Source organism: Pyrus communis, chromosome 9, assembly GCF_041283825.1.
Source record: "Pyrus communis isolate YQ-2024b chromosome 9, ASM4128382v1, whole genome shotgun sequence".
NCBI classification, from domain to species: Eukaryota; Viridiplantae; Streptophyta; class Magnoliopsida; order Rosales; family Rosaceae; genus Pyrus; species Pyrus communis.
In genome coordinates, this window is record NC_142573.1 from 13,661,046 (window position 1) to 13,678,805 (window position 17,760).

At 35.2% G+C, this 17,760-nt stretch overlaps 1 protein-coding gene across 1 annotated transcript; it reads right to left on the reverse strand.

Moving 5' to 3' along the window:
* Positions 1 to 36: 36 nt before the first annotated feature.
* Positions 37 to 2,588, reverse strand: LOC137739886 (small ribosomal subunit protein uS9m). The gene is made up of 4 exons (XM_068479620.2): positions 2,086 to 2,588; positions 1,235 to 1,675; positions 531 to 611; positions 37 to 407 (listed from the first exon to the last, which is right to left on the reverse strand). The coding sequence occupies exons 1-4, from the start codon at positions 2,546 to 2,548 to the stop codon at positions 316 to 318; spliced, it is 1,077 nt and encodes a 358-aa protein (XP_068335721.2). The 5' UTR covers positions 2,549 to 2,588; the 3' UTR covers positions 37 to 315.
* Between the last annotated feature and the right edge of the window lie 15,172 nt (positions 2,589 to 17,760).

Below are 17,760 nucleotides of genomic sequence, written 5' to 3' on the forward strand. Positions count from 1 at the left end.
GTGCTGAAATGGGTTACTAAGTTGGACGGTAATCACTTCATAAGACAACTCAAATATTACCTAAGTTCGCAAATAAATCCAGTAAAAGTTACTAGTACAAAATGTCGACTGGAAGCAAGGAAGGATCAGAAACAAATCAAATAGCTCCGGATGTTTTCTCACACCACAACATCTACAAAATTCTTCTACCACTCATCGTCTATCACAAGCTACACTTGAAATGCCATACGAGTTGATCTCAATAAGTTATTGCAGTAAATCATACTTTTAAGTTCCAAACAAAACTGCGCAGAAAACCAAGCTCGGCGTACTTGATCAACGCTTGACCCACTGGAAGCTCTTCCTTGCTTTTGCTTTTCCGGGTTTTTTCCTTTCCACCACACGCGAGTCCCTTGTCAAGAAACCAGCTGGAAACACAAACAAGTTGCTGGGTTAGCGAGAACGGGGCAGATACACATTGCAAGGTTAAGATCTGTTTCTCCTTATAAGCCAGAAATAACCAGCGGACAAAGGGGAAGAGAAATATTTACATTCTTTGAGAGCAGGACGCAAGTCGGGTTCCCAATTTTGCAAGGCCCTGCTCACTCCTAATTGAATTGCTCCAACTTGACCTGGAAAAAACACCTTTTTAATTTTCCATATTTAACACAAACAAAAACGTTTATGCAAAGAATCAACGTACCAAACATATAAAACGTTGTTCTTTAAAAAGGAGTTACTGTTAAGAGTAACAATTTGCACAAACAGTATTTTTGTACCCAACTACTATATAGGAAGAAGAGCCAGCATCAAAAAGCACGAAACAATCTTTAGAAATTACAATCAATTCGTATTTAATTCTGTCGAGATGTTGGCTTCGATTGTCTTCTCTTTTCCTCTGCTCTGTTTCAGTTTAATTATTTGATGTGAAATGAAAATCTAAGAACAATTAATTCACCCTAACAACCTAGGAAGAAATCACTCGCATTCATTTGACTTCATGAGAGCAGGGGAAGAAAAGCTTTACTAACATATGGAACTGGACAGAAATTTGTTTTCCATGAGAGTTTGGCAGTGTAGGTAGTAAGTAGTGAGACAAATTTTGTGGTTTTCTGGCATATAAAGCTATAGAATTGCAAGTTCAAGGATAACGGAGGGAAACAGCAGTTGAATTGAATCTCAAACAAGTCAATATCAAGGAAAACAGTTAACATATGAATCAAAATAAAGTGCGTAGCAACAAACTTAGGCTTACCTGTGGTGCCGCCTCCTTGAACAGTACAAGCGATGTCCCAAAGGCCCAATGTTTTTGTCTCAGAGAAAGGTCGGAGGAGAGCAGCACGATGATCAAGCATTGGAAAATAGGCGTCAAATTGTTTATCATTAATTGTGAATTTACCATGACCAGGTTGAATCCAGACACGTGCTACACTGCATTTCCTTCTTCCTGTTCCATAGGCTCTCCCCTTGTCGTCTACTGTTCTCACTCTTGCTTTGGCAACTTCCTCCTGTTTCTGGCGCTCTATTTCAGCTCTCGAGGATTTTCTGGTATTTTTCTCATAACGAATGTCTTCAATCTCTGATAGAGGGGGCAATCCCTTTATCCCTTGAAAATCCTTCAATGCAATCAAAGTGTCAAGCATTTCATCTGTGATTCCAGATGCAGCAATAAGGTCACCAAAGGCACGATTCGGACCTGCAGTTACCATACTGAATCAGTATAACACCTAAAGAGTCACCTAGCCGATAAATGAATCAGCAACTGCATTCAAAACAAAGTACTATTTGAACTATAAAACTTCGAGACAGCCGAAGAAATAATCTTATCCCATGTAGAGTGCTTGCAGCTAAACCTAACAAGATATCTCATAATTTTAACTCCTCCTCCCATTAATCAATAAGTAGTAGTGTAGTTCCCAAAATCAAAAGCAGAACAATAGACACGCCAATATTTTAATTAACTTGCAGACCTCCCAACAACGAAACATACAATTGGTTGGTGCCCAAATCAACCCAAAAGGATTTAGTACAGTACAAGTTGTTCCACTAAGCTATACACTTTCACGCATATCAATGTTATCCAGAAATTTACGAAAACGAAGTAACCTTTGAGAACAGCAGTAAGCTCCCGCTCCTCTTTCTCAAGCCTCTTAGCCTGTTCAGCCTTCTCAATCTCCTCTCTACTTGTCTCACTGTCAATGGCGGTAACAGTTTGTACACCCTCTCCAATATCGAACAAGTCACTCTTCTCCTCCTCTCCCAAGCCCCACAGCTCCTCGCCTGCTCTCCCCTTCAACCAATCGGAATCGGCCTCGCTGGACTCAACTTCTGCAATCCCGGAAACGTCCCCGGAGCTCTCGCCGAATAAAGGGTCGAACTTTCCATGGGTTTCCTGAGAAAGCCTCCAAACATCTGATTGGGAGGGACCCTGACCATCGTCACCGGAGAAGAACCTTGGAGTGAAAGTAGTGAAAAGGGGGTTTTGGGGTTGGGGGAAGGGATGGAACTTTGGGGAGATTAGGGTTAGGCGAGAGAAATGTGAGGGTTTGGGTAGAAGCCGAGAGAGCATGGTGACGAAGCAGAGGCTTGAAAACGTATTTTAGAATTTTGATATATAATCAGAACAAGTTGATATATATTATTTGGGCCAAATTTCTTTTCCTGTTTGTTTTTCCTTTTGGGTTAAGCCCGATCAGTTATGGGCTGATCAAGCCACGACAAGTACATTTTTTTTCTTCAGTATTATTTATTTATTTATTTATTTATATTTTTTGTCTTGTGGATAGGTTGATTTTAATACAAGAAGTGATTTCCGTACATTATTTTATTTTGATTTTTCAATCCGAAAAACAGAAATAGACATGAGTGTATAGCAGGAGAAAATGGTGTGAAAGTAACTTTACTTTTAATACTACATCTATCAACTGAAATTGACTCAACTAAATTATTTCCCCAAATTACCAACTTTACCGTTCTACTATTAGTAAATTGCCCTATTGGATAAGACTGTCATCTTCAACTCACTGCGTCTCATATTCAAATCTACTCCTTCTTTTTAATCCAACGTAGAGTAGTAATATCGATTGTAAAAAAAAAAGGATTAACTCTGCACTTGAGGTCTTGTGTTCAAGCTCGTTCTTTTGAACTAATCTCTAATCTCTAATATTAGAAAGTTAGCAGTCAATTTTGATGTCTTAAGCTTCACCACAAATTTTAGGACAAAAACACCCCTAAAACAGAAAAATCCAAAACTAATCCAAATTAACACATCAAACACAGCATGGGTAATTTTGTAAGAAAAGCATAACAAATAAAAGATTAAAAAAAAAAGGAAAAGAAGAAAAAAGAAACGTGCAAAACTTTGATGTCGTGGGACTCTAGAGAAAAGCACGAACTGATGGAAAAGAAAACTGCCATGAACCACAACTCCACGTTGAACACTGAAGATTATGAGAAGTAGGGAAATCTTTCTTTGCTGTTCCTTCTACTTAGATAGGTTTGGAAGAAAAAAAAGTTCATCAATTTCCTTTTCGTTTTCACCTTCTTCCGTTTTCTAAAGGTTCATCGGGCCCTCGATCACTCACTACGAGTAGATCTGGACGACGAGTGGAGACGAGTGCAGGATGTTTTCAGTTTACTATCTATAATTAGAGTTAGTGAGATTACTCTTTGTGGTTCATCTTCTACTGATCTTTATGTCAAAAAACAATGCCTTCAAACATTCGGACTTTTGGTACAACAAGTTATTTTCAAAGATGAATTTGATAACGCTCCTAAGCACTGGAGAGTTGATTGGGATTTCCCCCTTTTCAATTGTCTAATTTGGGTTTTTTTGGTAATCAATTTTTCAGAGCTTCATTCTTTCTTGTATCTAGTTGGGTTTCTTTACCTTTTCTTTTAATAACTTGTCTAATCTCCATTCTTTACAGGTATGTTTTTTCTTTCAACAACTCCTCTGCAAATTGTTGACTTCTTGAATGACTTCCATTATTGCTTTACAGGTACTCTTTGTTTCTTTGCAGATATACGAATATCATTTCAAGCTTGCAAATTTTGTGGTGATAGTATTCGGTAGCTTCTTAAAAATTTTGTTTTTGCTCTTTATTTTTCTTTTCCCAAAAGGTGGTTCAATTACAGAAGCTGTGCATGTAACTATCAATGCGGCTTTCGAAAAGAAAAAGACTACATTTTTTGGCACATATAGAACAAAGGGTTAGTTCTGTCAGTTTCTCCAAAACATATGTTGAGGGAAAATGTATAATTCGTATTTGACACGAATTTCAGTATTAAGATCATTTTCATGTGTTACTTTAACTGTCATATTAATTTTTTTTTCTCATGTTATCTTTCACAAAATATGGATTAAAACACGTACGAAATGTTTTTTGTAGTATAGATGTCTTTATGCAAGCACAAATGTAGAAGAGCTAAAAGAATCTTTGTATGTCGCGCGTAACGCGCCGTGATGTAAAAAAAAAAAAAGCCTTTCACACGAGCAAGGCGTATGCAGAAAGACTAGTATATTATTAAGGCTTTATTTATTTATTCTTTTATAGAGAACTAATCTCTTAGCTAAGGTTACGAGAAAAGCCTATGTAAATTCATTAGTTTGATTCGATTTGTGCGTTCAACATTAAATTCTTATTATTGGTTTGTTCAATTAAATTTTTAGGAGAAAATGGTATGTGAAAATAACTTTCCTTTTATAGAGAACTAATCTCTTAGCTAAGGTTAGGAGAAAAGCCTATGTAAATTCATTAGTTTGATTTGATTTGTGCATTCAACATTAAATTCTTATTATTGGTTTGTTCAATTTAATTTTTAGGAGAAAATGGTGTGTGAAAATAACTTTCCTTTTATTACTACATCTAATGGCTGAAATTGACTGAGCTAAATATTTTTTCCTTAAATACCAACTTTGCCATTCTACAACTGGTGAACCGCCCTATTGGATAACACTTTTGTCCTCAACTCATTGCGTCTCATGTTCAAGCATTCTTCTTCTTCTTCTTCTTAATATAACTTAGAGTAGTAATATAGCTTGTAAAATATATATATATATATATATATATATATATATATATATATTTTATCCTTTTAAAATTTAAAAATCAAATATATAACATTCCGTCTATATGAATAAAAAACAGATATATGGTAAAAAGAAGGATTAACTATGCACTTGAGGTCTTGTGTTCAAGCTCCTTCTTTCGAACTCATAAATTATTAAGGTTTTATTTATGGGTCATTTTGGTTCCAGTCCCTAATCAACCTAATTATTAGACTGAAATCTTGTTTGTTTAAATATTTTGATCGAGATTCTTAGCATCAATTAAGAGATATCACTCATGCATTTATGCATTTAATGTTCCACAAATTATGAAATTTAAAAAATTCAAATAATATTTTTAAAATATAATAAATACTTAAAAATCAAATTTAGAGAAACATTGTTCTTCACAAAAATTATAGAAAAAATAATAATGTACCCACATAATTATTAACATATTTGAAAAAATAACTATGGATATATTTTAAAACATAAAATAAATACATATAATTAGCATGGGTACAGTTAGCAAAATAAAAAATGGGTACAAATACAAATAAAAGTTTAAAAAATATAGGCACAAAAAAGATTTAATATATGGATTCTATTGTAGGCTTGTTTGATAGAACTGTATTTAGGACTAGAGAGGGAAAAAGGCCGGCAACAAGAGAGAGAAGAGAGAGATTTAATTGTGAGATGTGTGTTGTATCATCCCATTATTTATAGTAATAAGATAGGTTAAATCCTTACTCTTTTAGAATTACAACTCTAATAGGATATCAACTACTAAAGATAATATTCAAAGATATCCCTAGATATACTAGGATTTACACAATCACATTCCTACTCTAAATGTGACTGCAACATTCCCCCTTAAGTGTGTAAATACTCAAACAAAACATCGAACCAGATCTTCAGCAGATAAGGTAGAACAGTTAATGAAGTCAGTGGCACAACGGGCGAATGCGAGTCTCAAATTTAAAGAAAGTATGCACTGGTAGTAAAACTCACAAAACTTCGCTATAGTAAAACCTAAGGTAAGTGAAAACCCATAGACTAAGGAGAAAAATGAGACGTATGCATAATGTCTGAAACAAATATCAAATTGGATGAAAATAGTGAACTTAACAGAGTATGATCATCCCAGGATGGGTGCCTCATCAAAAAGAGTACATTAAGATCAAAGGAGTATGCTTCAGGATACTCCCTGTTGAGTTAGACATAACTTCCAAATAAGACAACTATAAGCAATTCAACTTAAATAATTTAGGCATACCGATTCCTTGGACGAGCTTCTAAAAAGTAGACTTGGGCAATGACTTGGTAAAGAGATCGGCCAGGTTGTCCTGGGAACGGATTTGCTTGACTTCAATGTTCTGATGTTGTTGTTGTTGGTGAGAATAAAAGAATTTCAACGCTATGTGATTGGTGTTGTTTCCTTTGATGTCTTCTTTAACTGCTCGATTATGCTTCAAGATACTCCCCCCTGAGTTAGACATAACTTCCAAATAAGAGAACTATAAGCAATTCAACTCAAACAATTTAGGCATACCAATTCCTTGGACAAGCTTCTAGGCAATGACTTGGTAAAGAGGTTGACCAGGTTGTCCTGGGAACGGATTTGCTTGACTTTAATGCTCTAATGCTATTGTTGCTGGTGAGAATAAAAAATTTCGGCTATGTGCTTGGTGTTGTTTCCTTTGATGTATTCTTTCTTTAATTGCTCGATACATGTTGCATTTTCGTCAAAGATTGTCGTAGGAAGGTCAAAGACGGTAGTAAGACCACTAGTGCTTCGAATATGTTTCATGAATGCTCTCAACCAAAAGCATTCACACGATGTTTCATGCAAGGCGAAGATCTTAGCATGGTTTGAAGAAGTCGCAACTAGCGTTTGCTTGGTAGACCTCCAAGATATAGCAGTGTCTCTAACGGTAAATACATTGCACGTTTGAGAACATGCCCTATGTGGGTCAGAAATATATCTAGCATCTGCGTAACCAACAATGCGGGAATCAACTTGAGAACCAAAGGGGGCGGCAACTCCCCTCGAGGATTCGTGGGTGTAGAACAAGCCCAAATCCGTCGTACCCTTGAGGTATCGAAAAATGTCTTTAACATCATTCCAGTGTTTGCGTGTGGATGCATTGCTGTATCTGGCCAAAAGTTTAACAACGAAGGATATGTTAGGTTTAGTGCAATGAGCCAAGTACAATAAAGCACCAATTACACTTAGGTATGGAACTTCAAGCTCCAAAATCTCTTCCTCATCTTCCTTAGAACAGAAGGGATCTCGTATAACATCTAGAGTCTGAATGGCCATAGGATCCCCATTAAAACGTCGCAACACCTTTTGGGTGTAGTTCGATTGATGTACTAGGATTCCATCTGAACAATGCTCGATGTTCAGGCTGAGACAATATCGAGTTTTCCCAAGATCTTTCATCTCAAATTCCAATTTCAAGTGAACATCAATTTCCTCAAGCTTTGCGGGAGATCCGATGAGGTTCATGTCGTCGACATAAACTATAACGATCACAAATCCGGAATGTGATTTCTTTATGAACACATATGGCATCAGGCATAATGCCGTACCTTGGTAGGCCCTGATTCTAGCATATGTTGTAAAAATAAACTCGAAATTGGATTGTGAGAAAGACATACCCAGAATTAGGTTTGGTAGGTTCTAGCCGAAACTGGAGAGGCCTGTTCGGTAGGCCTTTGCCGAAGTAGAACAATACCGTTCAGTGCATCTTTGCCGAAGTAGAGCATGTTTTTCGATGCATCTCTACCAAAGCAGGGAATCACCGTTCGATAGGCTTTAACCGAACTGGGTTGTGCCATTTAGTAGAATGCAGCTAAACTAGGTCTATACCATTTGGTAAACTCCAGCCGAAGCTGGCTTTATACATTTCTCTCTCGTTTGTGATAGTAATCTGATCCGAGAATTTGGTAAACTTCCACTCTCTACACTGCTGCCTCAGGAGCGAGTTTGAAACATGGAAGGACGGGAAAAGTATTCTCCAGTCAAAATTTGATAGGATTTATAAACTTCAGAATTGTACTCATTCATGGACATAATCATGGTGTACTTCAAGCAATATTTTTCATGATTAGATGGTCCGTTGGAGCGAGCTAAAGAGCCATTGAATCCTCATTTAAGAGGTATTTCCGTTCGTAATGCTTCGAGTATAAGTATTCGAATGAAGATCATGACGGAGGCTTATTCAGCTATTCCATGCCATTGTTGTCTTCAATGATTACTCAGCTTCTTGATAGTCAAGTGGAGATTCACGTCTTGTACCTACGTAAAGTGGTTTCGGTCAAGAAACGTCCAAATCAGTGAAATCGAACTTGTTACGCTTCAACAATCCACTAAATAGAGGGAACAAGAATATGATTGGTGCTATAGAAAATAAAATATCCATAAGCATCAAAGTTAGAACATTCAGGTTCTAAGACATGGTTTACATGAAAAAATCGGTTTTTCATAGATGTATTGTTTTATGAAAACTTCGGGTTTCAAAGGCACTAAATTCGAAACTACAGGTTTGAGTTTAGTTATGAACTTCCGGTTCATAAAATGAGGTACCTGTAAGAACACAATTTACGATATATAAAACTAAGTGTGGTGGATTTGGGTTGCTTCAGGAACTCAAGTGTGAGTGCTTCGGGACTACGAAAGGGAGTCAGTGGTTCAAAGAAAAGAAATAAAAATGTCCAAAAGTGGACTTCAGGCCAATAATTTTGGATGTCTTGTCAGATTAATGGACTGCTAGTCACTTTAATTAACTCAATAGATTTGACCATACAGGCTCGATCATAGAAGCAAAAATAATATTTTTCTAGGCTCATTTATTATTTAATGTTGGCTGCAGGCCACACAAGAAGTCAGGCCTAAATTGGGCTCGGGTAGGCTATAATTAGCAGCCCAATAATATGCAAAGCAAGCTCCATGCTAGCTGTAATGTTACGGGTCGAGAAAATGAGTAGCCTAGCAACATTAGGCTGCTGGCTGTGTAACCCATGGCGGGCTGGTATGCGGGCCAAAACAAAAGGAAGCCTTAGTGCGTTTGGTCTGTGAAAAAAAAAAAGCAAAAAAACATCCCAGCCGTAGCTGGATGTGGACCGAACGAACATTAGGCCCAAAAGAGAAAAAGAAAAGGTCGGCTGGTTGGCCTGTGATAGGGCCCAACTCATGTAGGCCTGTTCTGAAAACAATCCCCGACAAGGCTAGGGGATTTAGCCGGAAAACATGGTAGATATGGCTATGACAGCTGTCAGTGGAGGCCGGTGTCGCAGAGGAAGACAGCTAGCAGCAAAGGTCATAGCGATAGCGCTAAGGGTGTCCAAGAACTCGAAGATTCAAATTGAATCTTCAAAATTTCCAACGAGTTCACAACTGGAATCTCGAGATTTTGTCGTCGAAGGCGACTGACATCACCGAAGATGACGGCTGCAGGCCGTCGATGGTCTGCAAAACGGTGCAGATAGTGGTGTGATTGGACTTTGGGCTTTGCAGACGGCGGCCCAATTTTGTAGTCTTCGTTCTTGAGGCTTGTTGCTAAGCACTGCAGGCTTCGCCCTGCGGCTTGGTACAAATGGCGCTGCTTCAGGCCGCTGCTCAACAATACTTTTCCCTTTTTTTTCTTTTTCCAGATTTTTATTATTTAGGGTTTTCAAAACCCCAAAAAATAATTAAAAAATCATGCTTCTATTTTATTTAGATTCTTTGACTCGTAAATTTCACATAACGAATTTATAATTGCATTATGCATGAACAAATGCATATATTGACAAATATGTGAACATATACAATATACATCGGAAGGAAAATATAAATGTAGGGGGTTCATGCATCAAGGGGAAATTTTTCATGCTTCATGGTTGTTTCAAATATCTCAATTTATTTTAAAAGAACCTGATTGATAGAAAACAAGTAAGCCTTTGAATTTGTAGAAGATCCTTATCGGAAAGCCTGAATTGCATATCCAATGTGTTGTATCACATTCAACAAAAAACAAAAATTAAATTGAATCGATAGTATGTAGATTAATTAAAAATAATAAATTAATCATAAAAGAATGATTAAAGTGTAATACTCACATGATCGAAGAACAAACTCTCTTTAACACAGCGTCAAGAGTGTGCTAATAACATGTTGTAGGCCTAATTTACTGAATCGTATAAATGACAGAGAGAGGGGTGCGGCAATAGTAGAGAGAAAGAGAGAGGGGATGCGGAAATAGTAGAGAGAAAGAGAGAGTTGTGTAATTGTGAGGTGTTGTTCTATTCCACCTCATTATGCCTTTATTTATAGTAGTAAGGAAGGTTAATTCCTTACTCTAATAGGATTACAACTCTAATATGATAATATCCAATCTAAGAGATATGGTAGAATCCCATAAAGATATCTTAGATATGTTAGGATTTACACAATCACATTCCTAATCTAATAGGACTGCAACAAAATCACGTTAAAAACAAAAATATCAATAACTTAAAAATACCAAACACATTAAAAAATTATAATAATTAATTTACAAGTGTGAAAAAAATATGCAAATGCTCGTGATTGCATCCTCTATGCTTTGAGGATGCATACATCGTTGTTTGAATTTCTAAAACCATACAAACCCTCATGAATAATATTTTAAAGGAGTTCAAAATAAATAAAATTCATAATCATTAATGCACAAGTTTGAAAAAAGTGAAAACATATATAAACGTTTATGATTGCATATCCTCTATGCTTAGACAATAGTTCCATGGTCGTTTAGATTTTTAAAACCCTCCATAAACCTTAGATTTAAATTTAACCATCGATTGTTATTTATGCTTTATTCTATTCATCAAATTTTATTTTTTCAAATTTTATTATTTTTATTGATTTAAAATATATTTTCTTTAACGGATAACGGTTAATATTACCTGATAATATTATCGGGGTAGATTTCAGGTCGGATCATATTACCCGTTTACTTTAATGGGTGTTACACGACATGACCTATATTGGCTATGTCACGAAATGACATGAACACGAAAAACATGACACAAATGCCAGATCTAGCTAACAGTACCATATATATACACTCCCTTTCTATTCCAATAGTGGTTTTTTTATTTTTTATTTATTTTTTATATTTTTTTTTATTTATTTATAAATAATTACAAACAATATTTTATACTAATTTACATTAATAATAAGGTTTGAACCCGATCGGGATACAGTGCGTTGAATAAAATGAAATTGAAGTAAAACACTGGAGTGGATGAATTGTTATGTTTTTTTTATTAATAGTTGTACTTATTTGATTGTCATATTTTGTGTTTCATAATATATCAACCTCATATATACCTGTTACTTATGCATGTATAATTACAAACTTAGTGTGTGAGGCTACAATTTGAATATGTCCATATCATATTCTCATTCCAAAAACAACAAAAATAATATATCAAGAAAAACGTGGTTAAAATTGTCGATGTAGATTGCTACTACTGTGTGTGGTTGTTGAAAATCACTGTGTCTTGTTGCATGATCCAATAATTGACTTGTGTTAATTAAGAAGTCTCTTAAGGTTGTTTTCAAGAAAAACTAATGAAAAAAACTTGAAAATTTTGAGTTTTAAGGAAAATGATAAAAATGTGTTATAAGTGAATAACATGAAGATTGACCTTTTAGAGTAAAAATATGGTTTTTTTGTTAAAATGAATCGTACCGAAAGTATTAGTTTCATTAAAACTCCATTTTTTTAAGGATGATGCTATTTAAACACTCATTTTTATTTATTACATACCTGACAATCTGATCGAATGAAATAAATAAAATAAAATTAACAAAAAAAAGTGTGCGGGATAAAATGAGATTGTAGATAGGATCGCGCTTATTTAATTATAATCTCTTCTTGTTAAAGATGTCCTCATATTTTTGTTTTGTTTTTGTGCGTTCTTGCATTTTTTTTTGTTTTGTTTTTGTTTTATTTTAATGACACGTGATGTACTACTCCGTGTACTGGTCACATTGAAAAATCTCTTTATCTGCATGGTGCATTAGGCAGGATACGAAAAATAAAACAAGGATAAAACAAATTTTAAAAATTTCTGAAACACAATTTGCTTTTATTCATATATATGTTTTAAATTGAAATCTATCATCAACTATGTTGATAATTGATCCTTATTATAACTTATACCACATAGAATAATTTATCATGTGATTTATGTTTTCAGTATCTATAAAAGTTTCTCTGACGTACAATAATGCTAAAACAAATCAGAAAAAGACCGAATACAATGTAACAATTCCCAGCCACGTATGGGAGATCCTTGAAATGAATTTTTTTGGGGAAAAATGTCGGCAAATGGATAAATCCAAATACCCTTTGTCCACAGGCATCCAATGTTTGCTGCATAATTAGTTCAATTCAATGTGGGAATTCCTTTATTTTTCATGCAATCATTAAATATTACGGGCACGTTTGAATGATGATTACAGGTTCAACTGTTCAAGCGATCGTAAATATCTATGAATTAGCAAAAGATATGCTTAATGTTAATCCTTGAAAGAATTAAGAATTAAGAGAGATACCAATTACTAGAAATATATTCAACTCGATTAATATAAAACTAAATTCGACAAAGAAAAAGGATTAATGTAAGACTAAATATGGGAACGTGATAGGCGTGTCGTGTATATATAATATATACAGATAGAGAACCTTATCTTTTTATATGCGGCTTGTTATGCATGCATGTTATATAATTATGCAGATAATATCATCTCTTTTGACGTCTCTCCCTTCCATTTTAAGCTTTTTAATAGGGGAAATACTTTTTAAACACTTGTTTAGCCTTCCACACAACTTTGTTTAATTTAGACTATTGATTTCGTTTGACTTATACAATTTGATGATCATCAATAAAAAAGTGTATGTGAGAACCTAAAAAAAAAGGTGTGAAAATTACCTTCATTGTGTGATGGAATTCTATTGTTGTGCATCGATACCCTTCATTCTGTGATATAAAAGATGCTTTAATTTTAGGCTTTAATAAGCTCTTATCATTACCTTTCAATTATGTAATACATAACTTTTTATGAGAAGTGGGAGAGGGTATTGATGTGATCTATATAAATACAAATGATAGTTTACACTAATTTATACTACGAGGAGGGGAAGATTTTGAACATGAAATGCAATGGATTGAAGAGAAAGATCATAGCCACCATAGTTGTGTTAAGAATATTCAACTTCCAATCTTTCTATTACAATGAAAAGAATTGAAATTAGTAAATTCCTACATCTATATTTATTTGGAAGTAATTCCCTCTTCATTTTTATTTTACTTTAGTTTTTCTTTGTGATGATGTATCTTATTGTATGCCAATTCTTTCTTTGTATTCTGAAAATATATGCAATATTTTTATTAATTTTCTACTAAATCTTTTACAACCATGCAACTCTTGCCACTTTTTTTGGGAGCATTTTTGCTCATCACTATAACTATAGTGTATGATCACTATACATCTAATAATTTATCATGTGATATTTTACCTCTTTATAGTTTTCACATTAAATGTTACTTTTAAAAGTTTTTAAAAAAATTTACTAAGGTTAAATGAAAGAACAATTAACAAATAATTAGACGTATGATAAGCATACACTAAAGTTTGGGGTGATAGCAAAAATGTAATGGCATTTGGGGAATTAAATAATTTACGAATTATTATTTTCAAAAAAGCATATGCCAACCAATTATTATTTTCCAAAAAGCATATGCCAACCGACAGTGATATCTTTCTTGGGTAAGTAAACAACAACATATACTTATAAGTCCATTGGCCTTTTGGAGTTTTCTGTTTGGTTGATTTCAACTTTTCTTGCACGAGTAGGTCAAATAAAACATAAAACTGTATTTATTTTAACAAATAATATTATCTACATTAAGAGCGAAGAGATGAGCTTAGTTTCATAATGGGCTAACAATAATGTGGTTCAAACTCGTCTTTGGCGAAAATCAAACTTAAGACCTCTCACTTACAAGTGAAGAGGAATACCACTAAACCGTTGTACTAAGTGGCAAACAAAAAACGCCGATAATGTTCTAACATTGATGTGAAAAATGTGAAATGTGGCAATGGGAATGAAAAAAAGACTAACAAAAGATAAATTCTAAGAAGACTCTTTCAAAATGAGACTCTCTATGACTCTCTGTCACCTCATAATTTACCATCAAATATCGTGTGAACGTTATAAAACATTGTGCAAAAAACATCAGATAGCAAATAGTTCATAGAGAGTCCTACTTTTGAAAAGGCTCATTGGCACTTTTTTAACAAACAATATTATCTACATTAAGGGGGATAGGAGGTGGGCTTAGCCTCATAATGGGCTGGCAACAATGTAGTTCAAATTCACCTTTGGTGAGAATCGAATCTAAGATCTCTCACTTACAAGTGAAGAGGAATACCACTAGACCATAGTACTATGTGACAACTAGCTCATTAGCATTTATCTTCACAAATTTGAAAAACATAGGGCCCAACTCCCTAGGACCACGTGCGCCTATAAAGGCCAGCGTCCATGACCACGAGCACATTTGAAAAATATTAAAAAAAAAGAGCACATCACCCGCACATTTTAAGTTTATGGTAATTATAACAAAATTCCGTCAATTGGCAAGGTAGTGTGCCACACAATTACCATGACGAGGAATATACGCTATTGAGCACTTAACAAACTTAGTCATCAACTCCCTAATATCAAAAGTAATAAAACCAAGACTTGAGTAATCTACAGTTCCTCATTTGCAAGCTTCAACTACTTTCACCGAGTTCGTTTCAAACTGGACCAAACTACATCTAGCGTGAATAGAAAACTGCAACCTAGCTCTTATCGCCAATAGCTCCACCTATTTCACAAAGCATATCCCTTGGAACCTCCACACAACCGTTGCTCAAAACAAGCCTCCATCACCACGAAGTACTTCTCCTATGCCACCATCCTTGACCTCTAACTTTGCCACACCATCTACATTTAATTTAAACCACCCTTCACTAAGTGTCATCCACCTATGTGGTTGTAGCTCCTTAACATGGCTAGGGCTGCAGTTAGCCTCCTAGAACTCCTGAAGCTAACGCAGTGCCGGTTGTGTCGTAGCCAAGAGAATGGGAAGCAAGGAGTTAGAATTCGGTTGTGATTCTGTGAGTGAGGGAGCAGAGACAGAATCGAACAAAAAAGATTCATAATAATGAAAATCGAACTCAAAAGCAACTTATGACATTTTTTTGATAAAATCCTCCTAGAAAGAGGAACTTGGCAGAGGTACCTCCAAAAGCTCATCAAATTTCCCCTCCCAAACCAACCTATTATGCTCAACCCAAAGCCCCCATATCATCATTAATATTATATCAAGATCTACCCCTTGATGTAGTATTCATATTTCATAGATGGGTTTTTATCACAAATGGTCCCTGTAATTGACCCTCACTATTAAGATGGTCCCTGAAATTGAAAATCAATCAATAAAGTCTCTGAAAACAAGTGTTGCAAATCAATGTGGTCCTTTTGTCACAATTCTGTTAAAAAATTCGTTAAGTGTTGATATGGCCTATAAACGGGTCCTATAAGATTTATGGGTTTTATCACAAATGGTTCCTAAAATTGACTCACACCATCAAGATGGTCCCTGGAATTGACCCACACCATCAAGATGGTCCCTAAAATTGAAATTGACGAATGTAGTCCTTGAAAGTAAGTGTTGCAAATCAATATGATCCTTCCACCACAATTCTGTAAAATTTTTGTTATGTGCTGATGCGTATAACAAGTAATTAAAAAAGTTGTCTAAATACTTTTTACACAATAGAATTTTTTTTTATAATAGGACCTACTCCGAAGAGAAGGCTTAACCAAGGCCTAAGATGAGGTTTGAAAAAGTTTTCAACCAACAATAGACGCACCTCGGTTATAACCTCATTATCTCAATGCAAAAATCCCCGTTCTTTGAGTCACCAAACTACAGGGAAGTGCCGAATAAGCTCTCCAAGATTAAAGTTGTGAGGATGTTGATCCCTTAAATGGTAACGGTCATGTCCAAGAAGTTGTTGCCAATCAGCCAAGTCATCACCAAAGTTGATCTCTATCCAGGTTCAATTCGGTGGAGGGTGGTAAAGTGTGTAAAGTTAGATGTATTGAGATTTTATTTTAGAGAATAGACATCAAATGAGGTAGAGGAATGTGGACTGTGATTAGAGGTGATTGTAGGATTGGGCTTTTGGGCTTACAATTTTTTATTAACAATTAAATTATTAAACCTATTTGTAATTTTTTTAAATTTAATTAGGCTTGTGTGATCCAATTATGTGTCACATCAGCACATAACAGAATTTTTGACAGAATTGTGACGGAATGACTACATTGATTTGGGACACTTATTTGAGGGACTACATTGATTGATTTTCAAATTCAGGGACCACTTTGATGTCATAGGTCAAATTCAGGGACCATTTTGTTGTTACGGGTCAATTTCAAGGATCATTTGTGAGAAAATAGGACATATGAGACCCATTTATGTGCCACATCAGCACTTAACATAATTTTTTAATAGAATTTTAACGGAAGGGCTACATTGATTTGCCACACCTATTTTCAGGTATTACATTGATTGATTTTCAATTTCAGGGACCATCTTGATGGTGATGGTCAATTTCAGGGACCATTTGTGATCAAAACCCTTTCATAGATAATACAATTAGTAGTATTCTCTTCACTTGTAAGTAAAATATTTAAGTTCAAATTTCATAAATAGCGTGTTTAATACTAATTTATTCTCCCATCTTTTAGTGTAAATATATCTTTACATCATAAAAAAATAATTAAAAAAAAAACGATCCTTATAATTAATTTCAAAAACAACTTACGGTCTTGTGCATCTTATGTCACATCCCCACCCGAACCCCCATCACATCTCGGGCTCGACTCCACCGTAGCATGATATTGTCCGCTTTGGGCCTCGACCACACCCTCACGGTTTTGTTTCTGGGAACTCACGCAAGCAAAACTTCCCAGTGGGTCACCCATCCTGGGAATGTTTTGGCCCCTTTCTCGCGTAACTTTGGAGTTCTGATGGAACCTGAAGCCAGTGAGTTCCCAAAAGGCCTCGTGCTAGGTAGAGATGGGAATATACATATAAGGCTTACAAGATCCACTCCCCTGGGTGACGTGGGATGTTACATCTTAACCATTGTGATTCCTGAATTTTATTCAAATTGGAGTTTGATCCCAAAACAAGAAATTTATAAGTATTGAATTATAAAGTTGTCACAATCTAAAGCAATATTCCTTTTAGATGACACCAATTAAGTGGAAAAGTTCAAGCACTAATATTAATAGTTTTTGGGAAACTATTAATGACACCATTGTTAGCATAGCGGTTGACTTCTCCAGGGGTTCTATCATGCTGGACCATATTAATAAAACACATATTGCCCTTATTCCCAAAGTTCCTAATCCTAAAAATACTAGCCAGTATCGCCCCATTAGCATTTGCAATAACTCTTACAAGATTTTATCCAAGATACTTTCAAATAGATTGAAAACCATCCTCCTTGATCTTGTGTCTTATCACCAAAATGCCTTTGTCCTTAAGCGTCAAATACAAGATAATTTGTTAATAGCCCATGAGGTTTTTCACTACCTGAAGTTAAAGAGGAAGGGAGGAAAGCATGA

Bases quoted from the DNA above. Each gene is read 5' to 3' on its own strand.
- LOC137739886 (XM_068479620.2), bottom strand. From the start codon at position 2,548: ATGCTCTCTCGGCTTCTACCCAAACCCTCACATTTCTCTCGCCTAACC. The intron at 1,676-2,085 runs GTTACTTCGTTT...TGGTAACTGCAG, and splicing joins GCTTACTGCTGTTCTCAAAG to GTCCGAATCGTGCCTTTGGT. The intron at 612-1,234 runs GTAAGCCTAAGT...TGTTTTTTCCAG, and splicing joins TCAAGGAGGCGGCACCACAG to GTCAAGTTGGAGCAATTCAA.